Below are 16,663 nucleotides of genomic sequence, written 5' to 3' on the forward strand. Positions count from 1 at the left end.
ACTTATTCAACATCATTCTCAGTTCAAAGGTCAAACCCTGAAGAACAACCCCATAACGTTATACCTCCTCCATCAAACTTCACGGTTGGCACAAAGGAGTCAGGCAGCTAATGTTCTCCTGGCATTCTCCAAAACCAGACTGTGTGATTTATCACTCCACAGAACACATTTCTTGCTCCAGAGTCTATTGGTTGTGTGTTTTTATCCCTTCATCTGACACTTGACATTCTTCTTGTTAATGTAAGTCTTGCAGCTTGGTCAGCCATGCAAAGCTATGTTGTGAATCTTTGAGCACATAGTTTTTTTGGCTGATATTAGTGTAAGAGGTTTGCAATTCTGCATTTTTTGGGACCTATCTATCATGCCTTGTAGAACAGTATTCTGGCATACAAGGCATGAAAAATTGCAAAAGATAATGGAACTTTTTACTATTTTTCTCTGCTATTGCCACTTTCCTATAAGACTGGTGGTTTCGGTCCAGGTACACAGCACCGCTGGAGAACGTGGCTCATAAATGAACCGCATTCTCCCCCGGCTCCACACATCTGCAAACCAGTGTTCAGTATGCCAGTCTTACTAAATCATCCCCCTTGATTCGGCAGAGCTGAATGGCGACTGTCATGTACTTTGTATCCCAGCACCAAATGATTCCTTTCTGTAACTTTATGTGGTCTGTATCTTTGTGGTTCTGTTGCTGTGTCTTTCCACAATACTGCTCAGAGTTCATGGTGGAGTATCTAGGAGGGAAGACATTTCATGAACTGGCTTGTTGCAGCTGCAGAATTGTATTACAGTATTGTGCTTGAATTCACAAGTGTTTATAAAGGCAGACTACATGGCCAGATGCTGCACCTTATACACTTGTGGTAATAGGACTGAATGAAACGCCTGGATTCAACGAATAACCCTTTCCCAACATCTGCTGTACTATTCTACAGGGGAGACCCAGCGGTAATGCGCACAGTCAGTGCTGCATGAACCCCTCTGATGCATTGGACCAACATGACCTAGACCTTATCTTCCTGGCGGCGCCATTTTGACGTGGATCTCCCACAGAATGCACAGTGAACACCGCGTTTATTCATTTTGCTTACGTAGTCCCTGTTCACATCTGCGTTTAGGCCATTCCGTTCCCCTCTCTGCATGAAAAATGCGGTGAGAAAAGTCCTACAAGCAGCACTTTTCTCCCCGGATTTTTCGTATGGAAACCACATGGACCTCATTATAGTCTATGGAGTCTGTGGGTTTCCTTAAGTTACTGCTTTTTTTTAATGCGGATTAGGTTTCCGTTCGGAGGGTCCTCAAGTGGTCCCCTGAATGGAAACCCATGCGTAGATGTGAACCGGGCCTTATATAGCACCATCATATTCCGAAGCACTTTTACAGACATTGTAGTTCCTGTCCCATATGGGGCACACAATCTACATAAAATAACATAAATACTATATCATAAAAATGAAGACTATAAGAAAGGAACATTAAATGATAACATTCTGAAGTAAAAGGTATTCTGCAAAAACTAAGCTCTCCTATGGCACCGTGAGTGGATAAATAAAACCGTTATAGCTTTTGGAAGGCGAGGTGTCAAAACGAAAATTGAAAAATGGACTTCTTCAAATCCCTCTTCCATTCTTGCCCCTCTGGGATCTCTTCATGGAATGCTGAACCATGTCTTTGGCTGGCTGTTGTGGCTTTCACCCGCTGACTGGGCTCAGATGTTCCATGGACACTGCGGCTGAACCAGCTCGGAGTCTGCAGCTTCATTCTCTGTCTCCCATTGTTTTCAGGGTGGAATTTTGTGCTGATTTTGAGTCAAAATCCGTGTGGAATTTCACCATCTGAATGGGCCCTTTGGACCCTCTGATATAAAGAAGGTAAGCTTTATGAGCACCATTACCACCTCTGTGGTATTCTGCTCAATAAGGGAATGGGTTAGTTACCTAGCCAGAGCAGCCTATCCCCCAACCCTGCTATTATTTCTTGGTAGTCCCTCTCAAGCAATGCTGATTATGCATTGTATTTTAGACGCTTCCAAGAATAAGAAGCAGATGACTCTTCCAAGTAACTGGAGAGATTACCTTAAACAATCGGAGAGCTCTTGCTAGGAATTTTGGAGGGTTACGAGACAAGTACATTTTCTGCTCCCCCCCAAAAAATTAAAAAATAGACTATAATACTTTTCGTATACTTATAACTGAATACCTCGACCTGCATAGGGTTAGCATCAATTATTAAAGCGTTTAATAGTCTTCAAAACACTGTCTTTTAGGTGATTTTTTTATTCATATTAGTTGTAGGGTCTTTCTCTATTTCCCTAAATTTTGAGGTAATCCTGCTTCTGTCTTGCCTACCCTGCAATAGAGAAGTGCTGCGGACATTATTCCTTTTATGACAACCGTTTCGGGAGTTGGCACTGGTGCCCAATAGCTGTTGCTCAGTGGCTAGCATATTTCCTACTACAAATGCATTTATTCTTTCCAACTGAGTTTTCATGGCACTGCAGGGATACCGAGTTCTTGCTGCCTGGTTTCTCACAGATACTGACTGAATGCTGGGACTCTGCGGGAAACACTTTGTGACCAGCTTATTGCCAAGGAAACCTTCATACAACTAGGGATTATTTAAAGGGAACCTGTCACCGCCCCAGGCTTTAATGTCTTATGTAACTGAGGCAGTTGGTGCAATGGGGGCAGAGCTTCATCTTCCTGGGGCACTGATCTTACCACTCACACCCCTACCATCTCTTATCTCTGTCACTCAGCCAGCGGTACAGAAACTGTTGCACCTGAGGAAGGGCGTGGTCAGACGCCCGAAACGCGTTGTGCGAGTTTTAAATTCAATAAAACTGTATTTTTCAACCTTTGAGGAGAGCGCATTTCCTGAATACCAGATTTAGTATCTGATTCATTGGTCCTTTTACTTCATTATCTCTGTCACTGTGTGCAGTGAGTTGCTCCTGCCACAGCTATGATCTTACCTGTCCTATGTGAGCAGATAGACCAGTGCTCCAAGGTTATGGAGAACGGCACTGCCTCCAGTGCACCAAATGCCTCTTTTGCTTAAGACTTCATAGTTGCCTTTTTCTAAATCTACCAAATTGACATATGTAAGAGAGGTATGTTATTTATCACTGTAATGTGTTCTGTAATGCAGTGGAAGCAGTTGAATTTGCTTGAGGAAGATGATAGATTTACTTTAAAGGGGCTCTATCATTGGGAAAAGTCATTTTTAACTAAGCACATGCTTGCATAGGCTTTAGAAATGCTATTCCACAGGTACCTTTTGTATGTAAATTCCCTCAGTGGCTTTTAAATAAGTCTGTTTTTATTTATATGCTAATGAGCTTCCAGCCAGCACAGGAAGTTCTCAGCAGCACCTGTCTCTATTAGTCGTCATCATTATCAGCCTGTGCTGAACACATGCATAGGAAAGAATAGGCAGAGGGAGCACGATGAGACTTCCGGGGTGCACCAAGAGGCTAATTAGCATATGAATAAAAATGGGCTAATTCAAAAACCACTGAGGCGATTCACATACAAAAGGTAGGTGTGGAATAGACTTTCTAAAGCCTATGCAAGGATGTGCTTATCTAAAAATAACTTTTCCCAATGATAGAGCCCCTTTAAAGTGGAGTTCCCCTTCATTGCCACCAGGTAATTAACCAGTATGTCTGTTCTCTGCTTGCTTAAAGATGACCTTTCACCATCTGGGGCACATGTGGTTTCATGAATTCAGTGCACTATTGGCTTTCACGTTCTGTGCCCCCGGTGAAGAGCTATCGGTGCCGGTACCGTAGCTCTTCACTGTCAGAAGGGTGTTTCTGACAGTCAGTCAGGAACGCTGTTCCTTACAGCAGCGTTTATAGCGCTGTACTGCGAGAGAGCGAGGAGGAACGTCCCCTCCCCTCCTGATAGTGCTCGTCCATAGATGAGTACTCTCAGCGTCATCGCTGGGCGGTAAGCAATGCCCCCTCTCACAGTACAGCGCAATAGATGCTGCTATGAGGAAGGGCGTTCTTGACTGACTGTCATAAATGCCTTTCTGACAGTGAAGAGCTGTGGTACTGGCACCGATAGCTCTTCACCGGGGGCACAGAACGGGAAAGCCAATCTGCTTTCTAGCAGTGTATTACACCGCATGTGCCCCAGATGGTGAAAGGTCCTTTTTAAATGTGACACATCTGAATTGAGCTTGTTTTGGTGTTTTATGTATAACATGGTTAAATACAACGGTGTCATTGTTTCTGTTTGGTATCTTGGTTAGTTCAGCTAATAAATTATGTATCATTGTATCCTATAACGCTATTGCTTGCTGCATCTAATTCACAGCCTCATAGTAACAATTACATCAACCAATGCCTGTTTGTCTATTAATTTTCTTCCTGATTAGTAAAGAAGAATAATTTAGTGTTGAGTAGTATTTTCTATCATATGCTTTTCAGGGATTTTTCCCTTTTTTTTTTTTACATGGCCACTAATACTGGCTGAGACCAGACATTGCAGAATTGTTGTGTTTTAGTTTTTTCTTTTTTGCAGATTTTGCTGTGTTGTGTGTGCGTTTTCTTTTTTTCTTTCTTTTTTTGCTTTGTTTTGTATTTTGGAACCAAAACAAAGACAGGCTCCAAATTTATAGGGAGATATAGAGTATGTACTTCTCTCTCGTGCTAAATCCACTCCTGGATTTGGTACAGTAGACACAGCTTTCCCACAACATGTGGCCTCAGCCTAGAGAAGAGATCAGTAACCTTAGGTACTCCGGCTGCTGTGAAGATACAACTCCCAGCAAGTGACGTTCAGTTCTATGGGAGTTATTAAGAAGGGCAGATCAAGCACCGTCTAATGGTTTGGGTGCCGAAGTTGTTCCTTTCCACTTTCTGGTAACCAGTGACAAGTTGGTGATGTACAGGTCAGGACAGCAGCCCTGCTCCTGAGACTAAACTACACACTGTTATCTCTGGATTTCCATACAGAGATAACCCAGGCACTGATCATGCACTGTTTTAGCCCTTATCACTTTACAAAGCTGACAGACTACTCTTATTAGCCATCAGTCAGAGTGAGAATAGAGCTGGCTGGGAATGGCAACTGAAGAGCCCAGCCATTGTAAATAGGTGGCAGAACCTAGATAACAAGCTGTAAAGGCAGAGGAGACATATTCAGCTGTATCTAACAAACAGAGCAAGGTAGGTGAAACAGTTTATTGGGTAAATCACTTCAGTATGAGCAATATACATGGAAATATGTTTTATAAATTCAAAATGGATATTTAAATTGTTTCTGCTTGTATCTCCACAGCGGACGTGGCACAGCAGTTCCAGTATGCAGTCCGTGTAATTGGCAGCAATTTTGCTCCAACTGTTGAAAGGGATGAATTTCTTGTTGCTGAAAAGATTAAAAAAGAATGTAAGTGAATTGTTCTCTTTAGTTAGCCATACAGCTATCTTACCTTATACCACCCTACATATGAATGCTTGGCTTCACCCCCCACCACTACAGTACACCCCAAAAGCTGAACTGTGACTATTGCAGTGGTAATATTATTCTATACATCACTGTATGATATCATTTTTGTCTTTGTGACTTTTGCCTCAGTTTTTATGCTAGAATAATTTAAGAAAGAACAATGGCTGATCAGGTTAGATTTTGAGCAGATACAGAGGCGTTTACATGTGAAAAATGTCCTCTATTACCCGAATGTAAGTGGCCTGAGCTTGGTATAGAATTCCTTTTTTTTTTTTTCATTTTCATGAAGAAGCTGGTGTGTGTTGCTGCAAGTTATTATTACTTGCATTCATTTCTTACCTTAGATCTTTGATATGCTTTTTTCTTGTAGTTGTGAGGCAGAGAAGAGAAGCAGATGGTGCTCTGTTTTCAGAGCTTCACAGAAAGCTCCAGTCTCAGGTATGTGTTGGGCACAATTTGATGACCATTATATTAACTAGAGTACTGTATTCTCCTTTCACTTTTTATTTGATTTATGGGTTTATTATAAAATTATTTTGGGGAAGACCAAATACTGAGCACTTTGGGGACTAATCACATCATTGTTTCTATTTTTTATTTTAGAATTTATTTTTATTCAAGTATTCTGGTATATTTCTATTTGCCATCATATTGTGCTATTGAGTAGACAAAGGCACCTGGAGAAAGTTATGGTGGTCTCCATAGTGATGACATCCCCAGTGATCTTGATGCTCGGGTGATGGTTAATTGTGGTACTGAGCCAGGTAAACGTTGGGATCTGTTTTCATTGGTCTAGTCAGTGACTGTGTATTACAGCCATCATCCTGTTGGCCATGCTACTTGAATGGGAACTGAGCTGTAGTGACTCAACTTGACCACTGATAATGCAGCTGACAGATTTTGGCTCTATTCTCTATGAACAGTTGTGCTAAAAAGTTTACTTACCCCGGCAGATTTTTATTTTTATTTTTTTTGCCTTTTTTCATAGAATATGAATGATAACACAAAAACTTTTTCTCCACTCATGGTTAGTGGTTGGTTGAAGTCGTTTATTGTTCTGTTTTTTTTTTTCTCTTTTTAAATCATAATCACAACCAAAAATATCAAAATGACTCTATTCAAAAGTTTACATGCCCTGGTGATTTTGACCTGATAACATGCCCAGAAGTTGACACAGTTGTCCACGAATCTACAGGAAAAGGTAGTTGAACTGCATAAAAAAGGAAAAGGATAGAAAAAGAGATCCAAGGGATTGATAATGCAAGTCAGCAGTGTTTAGACTGTGAATAACAAATGGAAAGGCAGGGACTCTGTAAAAACCAAACCACAGTCAGGTAGACCAACCAAAATGTCATCCACAATCGCCTGGAAAATTGTTCGGGATCAAAGAAAAACCCACACATAACATCAACGTAAATACAGGACTCTCTGAAAACTGTTGGTGTGGCTGTTTCTAGATGCACAATAAGGAGGCACTTGAAGAAAAATGGGCTGCATGGTTGAGTTGCCAGAAGAAAACCATTACTACGCAAATACCACGAAGAATCTCGCCTTCAATATGCCAAATAGCACAGAGACAAGCCTCAAAACTTCTGGAACAAGGTCATTTGGAGTGATGAGACAATTTTTGGCCACAGCCATAAATGTTACATTTGGAGAGGTGTCAACAAGGCCTATGATGAAAGGAAGACCATTCCTACTGTAAAGGACGGAGGAGGATCACTGATGATGTGGGAATGTGTGAGCTAAAAAGGCTCAGGAAACTTGGTCAGAGTTGAAGAGAAGATGAATGCAGCACATTATCAGCAAATCTGGGAGGCAAATTTGCACTCATCAGCCAGGAAGCTGCGCATGGGACGTATTTGGACGTACCAACATGACAACCATCCAAAACACAAAGCCAAGTCAACTTGTCATTGGCTACAACAGAAGAAAGTGAAGGTTCTGGAGTGGTCATCTCTGTCTCCTGACCTCAATATCATTGAGCCAGTCTGGGGAGATCTCAAGCGTGCAGGACATTCAAGACAGCCCAGGAATTTACAATTTGACAATAAATTGTTGTCAGTTTGACAATAAACAGCTTTAACCAGCCACTAACCATGAGTGGAGAAATAGTTTTTGTGTTATCATTCATATTCTCTGAAAAAAGGCCCAAAAAATCTGCCGGGGGATGTAAACTTTTTAGCACAACTGTATGTTCCGGTATCAGTGGCTGCTGTGACCTGTTGATGGGTGGAGGTGCAAGGTGTCGGACCCTCACCGATCTGACATTGATGAACTAACCTTACGATACGTCATCAGTATCCAATGACTTGAAATCCCCTTCAACTAGGCCTTTACGCAGTAGCAATTCAGGAGTGTAGATAAAACTACAAATTTGTTCAGTCATGTGTAAGGTCCTTGAAACTTCTATGGTGACAGATGAGGCAAGAAGGATAGCTAATCCCATTAATCTGTAGTCATGGATGCAGTTTGCTGGAGTATATACTGTATATCCTTTTTCTATTAAATGGTGAAATGACTTGATGTTGTGCTCCTGGTGGACTGATGCTTACTGTAATGTACAGATTGATGACACTATTCTGCTGTTCTTTTATAGCTTGTGTCTTTCTGCTGTGTAAGTCTAATGGGTAATATTTTATGCAGACATAGGAAGGGCAGCACTGCCATTATAAAAGCAGTGGGTTTTTTGTTGTTATTTTTGAACCATTAAACCCTTTTAGCCTCCTTGATCATAGGAAACTTCTTCCAAGGAATAGATTTTTTTTGTTTCATTTGATTTTTAACATTATGGCCTACACTTAGTAGCGAAGGTTTATTTTAGGATCACTTATTTATTTATTTATTTTTTGTTTGTGCCACAGATTTATTGAGTTTTTATCACATATACGCTTTTAAAGCAGCTTGGGTTTCTGCTTGAAGGTTAAATACATTATTGATTCTTACATTGTGACTGAAGAAACAATTAGTTCATCACATTGGATAATAGGGTTTGTCATGGAGTATTGTACTTAATGTACAGTACCTATGTTCTAAGTCAGGACTTTCTCAGTTTCTACGTTATGTGGTCATTTTAGTTGGTAATCCGTAGAAGTCAGTGGAGATTGAAAACTAAGAACATGGCTAGTTATTTGTGGAACTTGCTGTGGCGGCTGTGCCTCAATTCTGGTCTAAAATAGACACATTTCAGGTGCATTTAACCATTTCTTTCTAACCAGCTAGAAAGGGAAATGGGTGTGTGGCTTAACATGTCTCAGTATGCCCAAATTGGGACCAAAATTTGGATTACATTTTTGACTCAAAGTAAATCTATTAGTATATTTTATGGTAAAATTGGAAGTATTACCGTAAATTTTGAAATTACCTAAATTTGAAAATTCATTATATCCTTAAAGGTGCTTTCGTTCCTTTCCTTTCTTTTCTTTTTTGTTCTCCAAATAGCTGGTATTGCTTTCAGTGTATGCACATGGGTCAGTAGAGGTTTTGCCAGATTAATGAGGAGGTTTGTGTATCCGCTAGAGATGAGCAAATAGTATTCGATCGAATGCCTTGCTCCCATAGGAATGCGTGTAATCGGCCGAACACCAAGGGGTTAAGAGCAGTGAATATTTGATGCACTTAACCCCTTGGTGTTCGCCCGTTTACACGCATTCCTATGGGAGCGAGGTATTCGATCGAATACTATTACCTCAACACTATTATCCTCTGCTCTAAAAGGATATGTGAAAAACTAAATACCCATAGTCTCTGTATGGACATATGGCCTCAGAGTCATTTAATCTAGTCATCAGCTAGAATTTCTGCTGGTACGACCATGTAGCAGTGATGTAACCATACTACTCGTGGATACTTGACTTCACTGAAAGCTGCATGTAGTGGTGCCATTGGTAACTGGGTTTGTCTAGTAGTTGGTAGGGTTGACTAAGGCATTCAGGTCAGTCTATAGCTGTCTCTTCCTGACTCCATCATGTTTAAGGAAAGGGAATTATCAATTTTGACCCTGTTTATTTCCTGAGGAGACAAAGGATCATCTGTGTTGAAGACTAGGAGGACAGTCTCTCTACACTGTGTGACTTTAGTAGATATGTACTGTATTATTTTTTTATTTATTTATATGTAGATTGTGAGCCCCATATATATGGCTCACAATGTACATTTTTTCCTATCATTATGTCTTTGGAGTATGTGAGGAAATCCACACAAACATGGGCAGAACATACAAACTCCTTGCAGATGTTGTTTCTAGCAGTATTCAAAACCAGGACTCCAGCGCTGCCGTGCTAACCACTGAGCCACCGTGTGGCCCCCGTAGATATGTACTGTATATCACCAACCTTATCCAGACGTACACGTAGTCATTATGATAACAGTATATTGGTTTAACTTAATTTCTGTTTTCTGTAACTCTATTCCTTTTTTTTTTTTTTTTTTTTTTTTTTAAGAATTTGAAATAAATTATATTTTTTGTAGAGTGGTCACTTACAAACAGTTTTTTTTTTTTTTTTTTTTTTACAGGGTGTTTTAAAGAACCGATGGTCTATTCTCTACCTCTTGCTTAGTCTGAGTGAAGATCCGCGCAAACAGTCAAGCAAGGTATGCAGTTGTAACATTTCTAAGGGCGTCTCAACGTACCTGGTATGGTGTTTTTTTTTCCTTTATTTTATTTCTTCACAGCCATAGATTTCAGTCACAGTGGTTGTATTTCTTGGGTACGTTTTACTTTTAAACACTTTTACCCCTTTTTGTGGTGATACCTTAGATGAGTAGATCTCCATTATTCGTGAGCTCAGCCTTACATCTCATTATTTGTTGACTCAAGGACAAGCAAACTGGTTCTGCCTATTTATACTGTAAATTCTCTCTGTCTGTCTATCTATCTATCTAGTTGTAACATTTCTTGTTATTTTAGGTTTCCGGCTATCCATCTTTGTTTGCTCAAGCTTTGCCACGGGATGCACACTCTACACCTTATTACTATGCCAGGCCACAGAGTCTACCGTTGAACTATCAGGATCGAAATGTGCCACCGGCTCAAAATTCTGCCAACTTGGGCAGTAGTGGAATTGGCAGTATAGGGTTGTATTCCTTAAATGGGCCAACACCTACACCACAGTCATTTGTTCCAGGGTAAGCTGGGGAAAAATACAACAAAAACTACAAACCGCAACAGAAATAAACTTATAATTTGAAAGAAAAAAAAAAAAAAAGTATACATTTTTTTTTTTTAGTAAGGCAACTACCAGAATCACAGATAATGAAAAATGTGTAAGTGAAGTTGAAAGGAGAATGATACTAAAGATTTATGGTCTTTTATGCATTTCTCCAGCTCTGTGCTTGTGGTAAGTTGATTGCATCCAGAGGCTAAAAATGTATGTCCTGGAAATTGTGCTACAGATGTGTGTGACTGGTCAGGGTGCCTTCACCTCAGCCTGTAGAGTAGTAACAGCAATGGATAAGTTACTACAGTTAAAAAAAAAAAAAAAAAAAAAATACTGCAGAATTATCTGAAAACACTGTGCTTTTTTACTGGTTTGTTTGAACAAGATCCTTACATACTCCATTCACTACCAAATCACGTAGTGAATCTGTCTGCTGAGATGTACTCTGACCATAATCCTTCATAGCTGCTGGTTGACAGCTTTTCTTCCCAATTTTTTCATACACATTCATGCTTGGCTTGACTGTGTGTATTGTCATTGGAGAGAGAGAAACCGTATCCATTGTAAGACACTTCTGACAATGGATATCTTTTTTTTAAATCAAAGACCACATGTTGAAATCCAGCCTTACCAATAAGATGGTTGGTTGATTTGATGCTTTCACTGTTATGCAACTTTAAGGGGTTTTCTAGCAGATGTTGGTAGGCTAAAACACTGACTTGGGTTCCTATTTTCCCACAGCATGACTCCAACTCCTTTAATAATAACTTGCAGCAATGCCCAGTTCGAAGCCGTAAGGGGGATGTTCACATGTAGAATTTTGACCCTTAGGCCTTATTCACACGGCGAGCGGAAGGGCGGATTTTGGCACCGAGAGTGACACAGGGAGCTTCGTCACTCTCGGGCCAAAATCCGCCTGCGACGACTATAGCGGCTTCTGACAGTTGCGGCTTTTCCCTCTGGAGTAGGCTGAAATGAATGGGCCGTCTCTGGAGGTTACTGCCGCGAGGCGGACGCCGCGGCTCAACGGAGACGCAGAATCCGCCTGAAGAAAGGGCAGCTCGCTTCTTTTTTCTGCTAGCGAGATCGCGAGTGGTCTCCATAGACCACCATTGAGAGGGTGTGGATTATGACGTCGATTCCACGCCATAATCTGCCCCCTCTTTCCCCATGTGAACGGGCCCTAACTTTCTCAAGCAGAAAATTTCTGCTTCCAGGATTTGAAGCAGATTTTTTCTCTGCTTGTCAAAAAAACTGATGAAGATTTTGAAGCAGAATTTGGAGATGCGTGGCACTGTATTTTTCCTTTATTGGGCAAGGCCAAATTAAAAATTCTGCGAGCAGATTTAAAGGAATCCTATCTTTCAAACACATTTTTTTTCTGAGTAACACGTTGAAATAGCCTTAAGGAAGGCTATTCTTCTCCTACCTTTCGTTGTCTTCTCCGCACCACCATTCCGTAGGAATTCAGTTTTTTGTTGGTATGCAAATAAATTCTCTCGCAACACTGGGGACGGGTCCCAGCACTCAAACACCACTGGTGGCATCCCCAATGCTGCGAGAGAACTCTCTCCAGCGCCGCCTCCATCTTCATCAGGAACGGCCTCTTCACGAGTTGTCTTCCGGCGCAGGTTTCAGACTTCTAGGCCTCGGGCAGAGCAGACTGCGCATGCCCACAGGCCACAAGAAAATGGCCGCTTACACAGTATTGTAAGGATCCCTTTAATCAAATTCCATGTAAAATGCTACATTCTTTTCTGTATCAATGGAAAAGGTGTATTTTTTGCCTCCCATTCATTTCATTCTGCCTGAAGAATGAGCAGGGCGCTTATTTTTTTTTCCCGCTAGCCGTTTATTCCTTCGTACGTTCCAAAAGCCATAATTGAGAATTTTTAAGTTCACAGAGTTAGATGATAGCTTACTATTTGTAAAACAGGGTAATAGTTCTGAAACTGGATTTTGCAGTTTGTCCCATCTACACTGACAGATACATATATTTATATATAAACCTCTTTTATAATCTGTTCTGGATTGTTTTCCTGACACTTCTACATTATTCTTCTGTTCCTTTTTTTGTTTATTTTAGACAGCCTTATCAAACGCCAATGGGAGATGCTCTCCGCCAACAGTTGGGCACACGTCTTGCATGGACTTTGGCGACGGGTCAACAACCGCCAACAATGCAGAGTGCTACCTCCAAAGTCCTTCCTAATACAGTTGTCCGTGGTGGACCAAGAACAAAAAGAGAGGGTGACACAAGTGGTAAATCTCTTAATTTGTTGTCGCAAATGCCAAAATGTTTTAATACCTCAATTTGTCCTAGATTTGTCTCCTGTGCCCAGAAGAAACCTTAAACTAAGCATAAATGGCATAAGGGAGATATTACACATTTGTGACTGACAAAGAATAACTGCGTTTGGATTAACGTTACCTGCTGAGCTGCACTTCTTATTGTAAGCATAGGCTCAGCATGGCAGTAGTCTGTGTGGTAGATCACATGGCTCAACAGCAAACTTGTCAAAGTACCCTAGTTTTCTTGCTAAACTAGAGATGCTGCAGCCCGCATATGCAGCATATAATGGTTTTTGCCTTACCAGTGATACTTCTCACAGTTTGAGACGCTGTTTTTTTAAAATTTTATATTGCTCCTTGCTGAAGTATTTGTCTTTTTAGAAAAACCCCTTTTTTTCAAGCAAGCTAGCTTACATCTGGCTTCTTACCCTGGAGAATTCATCCTTTTTTAATTTATTTATTTTTTTTATCCCTTTTCTTGCTGAGAACGTAGCTCTATATCCTCCCAGGGTGGCACTTCAGTAGCGGAGGACGTAGCTAATACGTCCTCCCTACTAATGCCGATATCTCTGGACTGCAAGAACATATCTTTATTCTTTAAGATTCATTTTAAAGGTGAGTATCTCATCTTTAAAATGATACCAAGGACTTCATGATAGAATTGATACTTTTGGAGCGATTCACTGTTTAAAATGCTGTTTGGCATTGAGATCCAACTGCAGATCTCAATTACCGACAGCGTTTCAACTGTGAATCGCTCCAAAAGTATCAATTCTATCATGAAGTCCTTGGTAATATTTTAAAGATGAGATTCACATCTTTAAAATGAATCTTTAAAGCATCAATATATGTTCATGCAGTCCAGAGATATAGGGTTCTAAAGTGTCCCCCCCTCCCCTCCTGTCTCGGGAAGCATTAGTGAACTGTAACAGGAAGGGGAGGGGGGAGGAGCAGCCCTGCAGCGTGCACAGACAGAGAGACAATCACTCACTGTGCATAACCTGTATGTGACCCCAGGAGGGGGGTGGCAGGGACTCTTCTGTCCCTATTAACCCTTCTCCTGTCAATCAGAGAGCATACTGTACTTTTGCACTCTGATTGTCACATACAGGTATAATGTAATTTCCCCCTGAGCATTACTAGTGGGGTATTCTTATATAATACCCTCTAAACATAACCAGGAAGTTTATTGGTACTGTGACCCAGAAGGTTTGTCCAGGTCGCAGCGCCAAAAAAAGTTGCACCAAACACTTACACAACATATACATAAAGTCGTGAATAAAGTTTACATTTCACCCAATCCCTGTCCTGTCCACACCTGAGCTTTATAAAGTAAAATACGCCTCTAGCGATGTCCCTTACAAGTTAAAATAATAGTATTAACTAGAGATGAGCCAACACTATTCGAAACAGACGTTTCGAATAGCACGCTCCCATAGAAATGAATGGACGTAGCTGGCATGCGGGGGCCACTTCCATTCATTTCTATGAGCGCATGCTATTAGAAACGAATGTTTTGAATAGTGTTCGCTCATCTTTAGTAATACCGATTGTCACTAGAGATGACATGTATATAAATATTACTTGATACTATTACTTAATGGACCAAAAAAGGACACCAGTACTGAAGGTTCCACCAGTGGGAGGGTACGGTATTATACCGCTATTGTGTGTGTGTTTCCCCTCTGTCTGTGTATTGTTTGTGTATATTTTTAAATTCAGAATTAATAAATTATTCATATATTTTTATTGGTAGTGTCTCTAGTTGTTTCTTTGATATATGCTTTGTTGGTGTTGAGACCTATATTGTTGTTATTTGGGCTGATTATTTTTGGTTTTCATTATCTTAAATAATTGTCTGCCATATAAATTGACATCATTATAAGGGGAAAACTGGTTCTTTTTTCCAGGGTCTGTGGAAATAACAGAAACTTCTCTTGTACGAGATATTTTGTATGTGTTTCAAGGAATTGATGGGAAGTGTATCAAAATGTGCAATTCTGAGAACTGCTACAAGGTGGACAGCAAGGTAAATATGCCCGCAACTGAAAACTACAAGGCAGTTGAGCTATGTTTAAATCTTTTTTTTTTTTTTTTTAATGTAGATTGTGAGCCCCACATAGAGCTCACAATGTACATTTTTCCCTATCAGTATGTCTTTTTTGTAATATGGGATGGAAGTCCATGCAAACACGGGGAGAACATACAAACTCCTTGCAGATGGTTTTATACCCTTGGCGGGATTTGAACACCAGGACTCCAGCGCTGCAAGGCTGCAGTGCTAACCACTGAGCCACCGTGTGGCCCCCATGTTTAAATCTTTACTGCTCCTGACTGATCACGACTGTCAGCCTTTTGTGAAAGAGTCTGAGTCAGACTGCCCTACTGATTCCAGGGTCCTGGTTAGCTGCCAGTGCTGTTCTCTTTCTTGCCTAAACCTCTATCTGTTTTCCTAAGCGAATGACTGACTGTTTTATTAATCATAATTTATCTTTGGAACCCTGTTGGTGGTTGAAAGACCAGAAAAAAAAAAAATCTGTCAACAGGTCCTGCACTTTCCAGTATTCTCTGTATGTATATCAAAATGTGAAATTTTTTTTTTTAAATCTTTCTTCTAGGTGATGGCCTTGACAATCGGCAAAAGTCGCTTCTTCATAATATATTCTTATATGTACAAAGGCAATAAAATTAGGGATTTTTTTTATTTTTATAGATCAGTATTGCCATCTAGTGGTCAAAATAAAGCACTACTTCATATTTTTACGTTAGAGATTATATTATATTTACCATAAATTTATTTAAAATGGGAATTGTAAAACTGTACAAAAGTATTAATGGGTTTCTGACCTTTTAAATTAGTGTTGTGTGATTTTATTTTTATAGTGTAGGAATCCAGAGAATTTTCTAGATACATGTATTTAAAGGGTTCATGAGTTTTACTTCAAAAGTTGAAATATTTGCAGAGTTTTACTGGGTAATCTGTCCTCTGGCTGTTTAAGCCTTCATACATGCTGTCTTCTTTGTTATGTCTGCAGCACAGGCAGTGGATGTGTAAAATACAAAGAAACAAATATCTCTCAAAAGCCAAAGTAAACATAATATTGGAGATCCAGGGACATTCATTTCCAAATCCAGGTACATGATGAAGCTAAAAAGACCCCTGACTCAGTAAAATAGATATCTAAGCACAATAAGGAAAGCGACTTACTGTCTCTCAGAAATAAACAGTTTATCAAACATAAACTCTCCTTACACTCTGTGACAATCTGCGGTCTTTTCTCCGATCAGTGTATAGCCAGGGAGAACAAAGCCACAAAGGCTATGAAAAGAGCTGCCCCACCCCTTCCACTTTTTGTGTTTTGTCTGAAAAGTTAGTGGCAGTTTAAAATTTTGGTCTAGCCCATGCACCAGTCCTGTGTAAATACATTATGCATGTTTACGTGTGTGTGTATATGTATGTATATATTATATAAGTTAGACATATACATATATATGTATACACACATCTAAGAGGGGGAGGATGTCAGAGATGTTTCTGGATATAAACAGAGAGCCATGATGGTGTTTCAGTAATACTTTTCTCATTTCTGTGCTTTAGTAGACTACTGTTGATCTTTAGATTCTTGAATAGTATTAACTGAGGAAGTCACATGACTTTCACTGTTTACTCCTATACAGTTGTCCTATGGATAGGTAACACAGGACTAATCCAGACCATACCATTTATATTGTAAAGGGGGTCTGTCAGCA

The 16,663-nt window shown here is 40.2% G+C and overlaps 1 protein-coding gene across 2 annotated transcripts in view; it reads left to right on the top strand.

Moving 5' to 3' along the window:
* The window catches only part of TUBGCP3 (tubulin gamma complex component 3), a 59,269-nt gene that overhangs the window by 1,510 nt on the left and 41,096 nt on the right, over positions 1-16,663 (top strand). For both annotated transcript variants that reach the window (XM_075265235.1, XM_075265237.1), the window contains exons 2-7: positions 5,295-5,402; positions 5,833-5,900; positions 9,978-10,055; positions 10,372-10,589; positions 12,708-12,883; positions 14,824-14,942. In XM_075265235.1, coding sequence (XP_075121336.1) covers positions 5,295-5,402; positions 5,833-5,900; positions 9,978-10,055; positions 10,372-10,589; positions 12,708-12,883; positions 14,824-14,942 — 767 coding nt within the window. The remainder of the gene's footprint in view (positions 1-5,294; positions 5,403-5,832; positions 5,901-9,977; positions 10,056-10,371; positions 10,590-12,707; positions 12,884-14,823; positions 14,943-16,663) is intronic.

This window comes from Leptodactylus fuscus, chromosome 2 (genome assembly GCF_031893055.1).
Source record: "Leptodactylus fuscus isolate aLepFus1 chromosome 2, aLepFus1.hap2, whole genome shotgun sequence".
NCBI lineage: Eukaryota > Metazoa > Chordata > Amphibia > Anura > Leptodactylidae > Leptodactylus > Leptodactylus fuscus.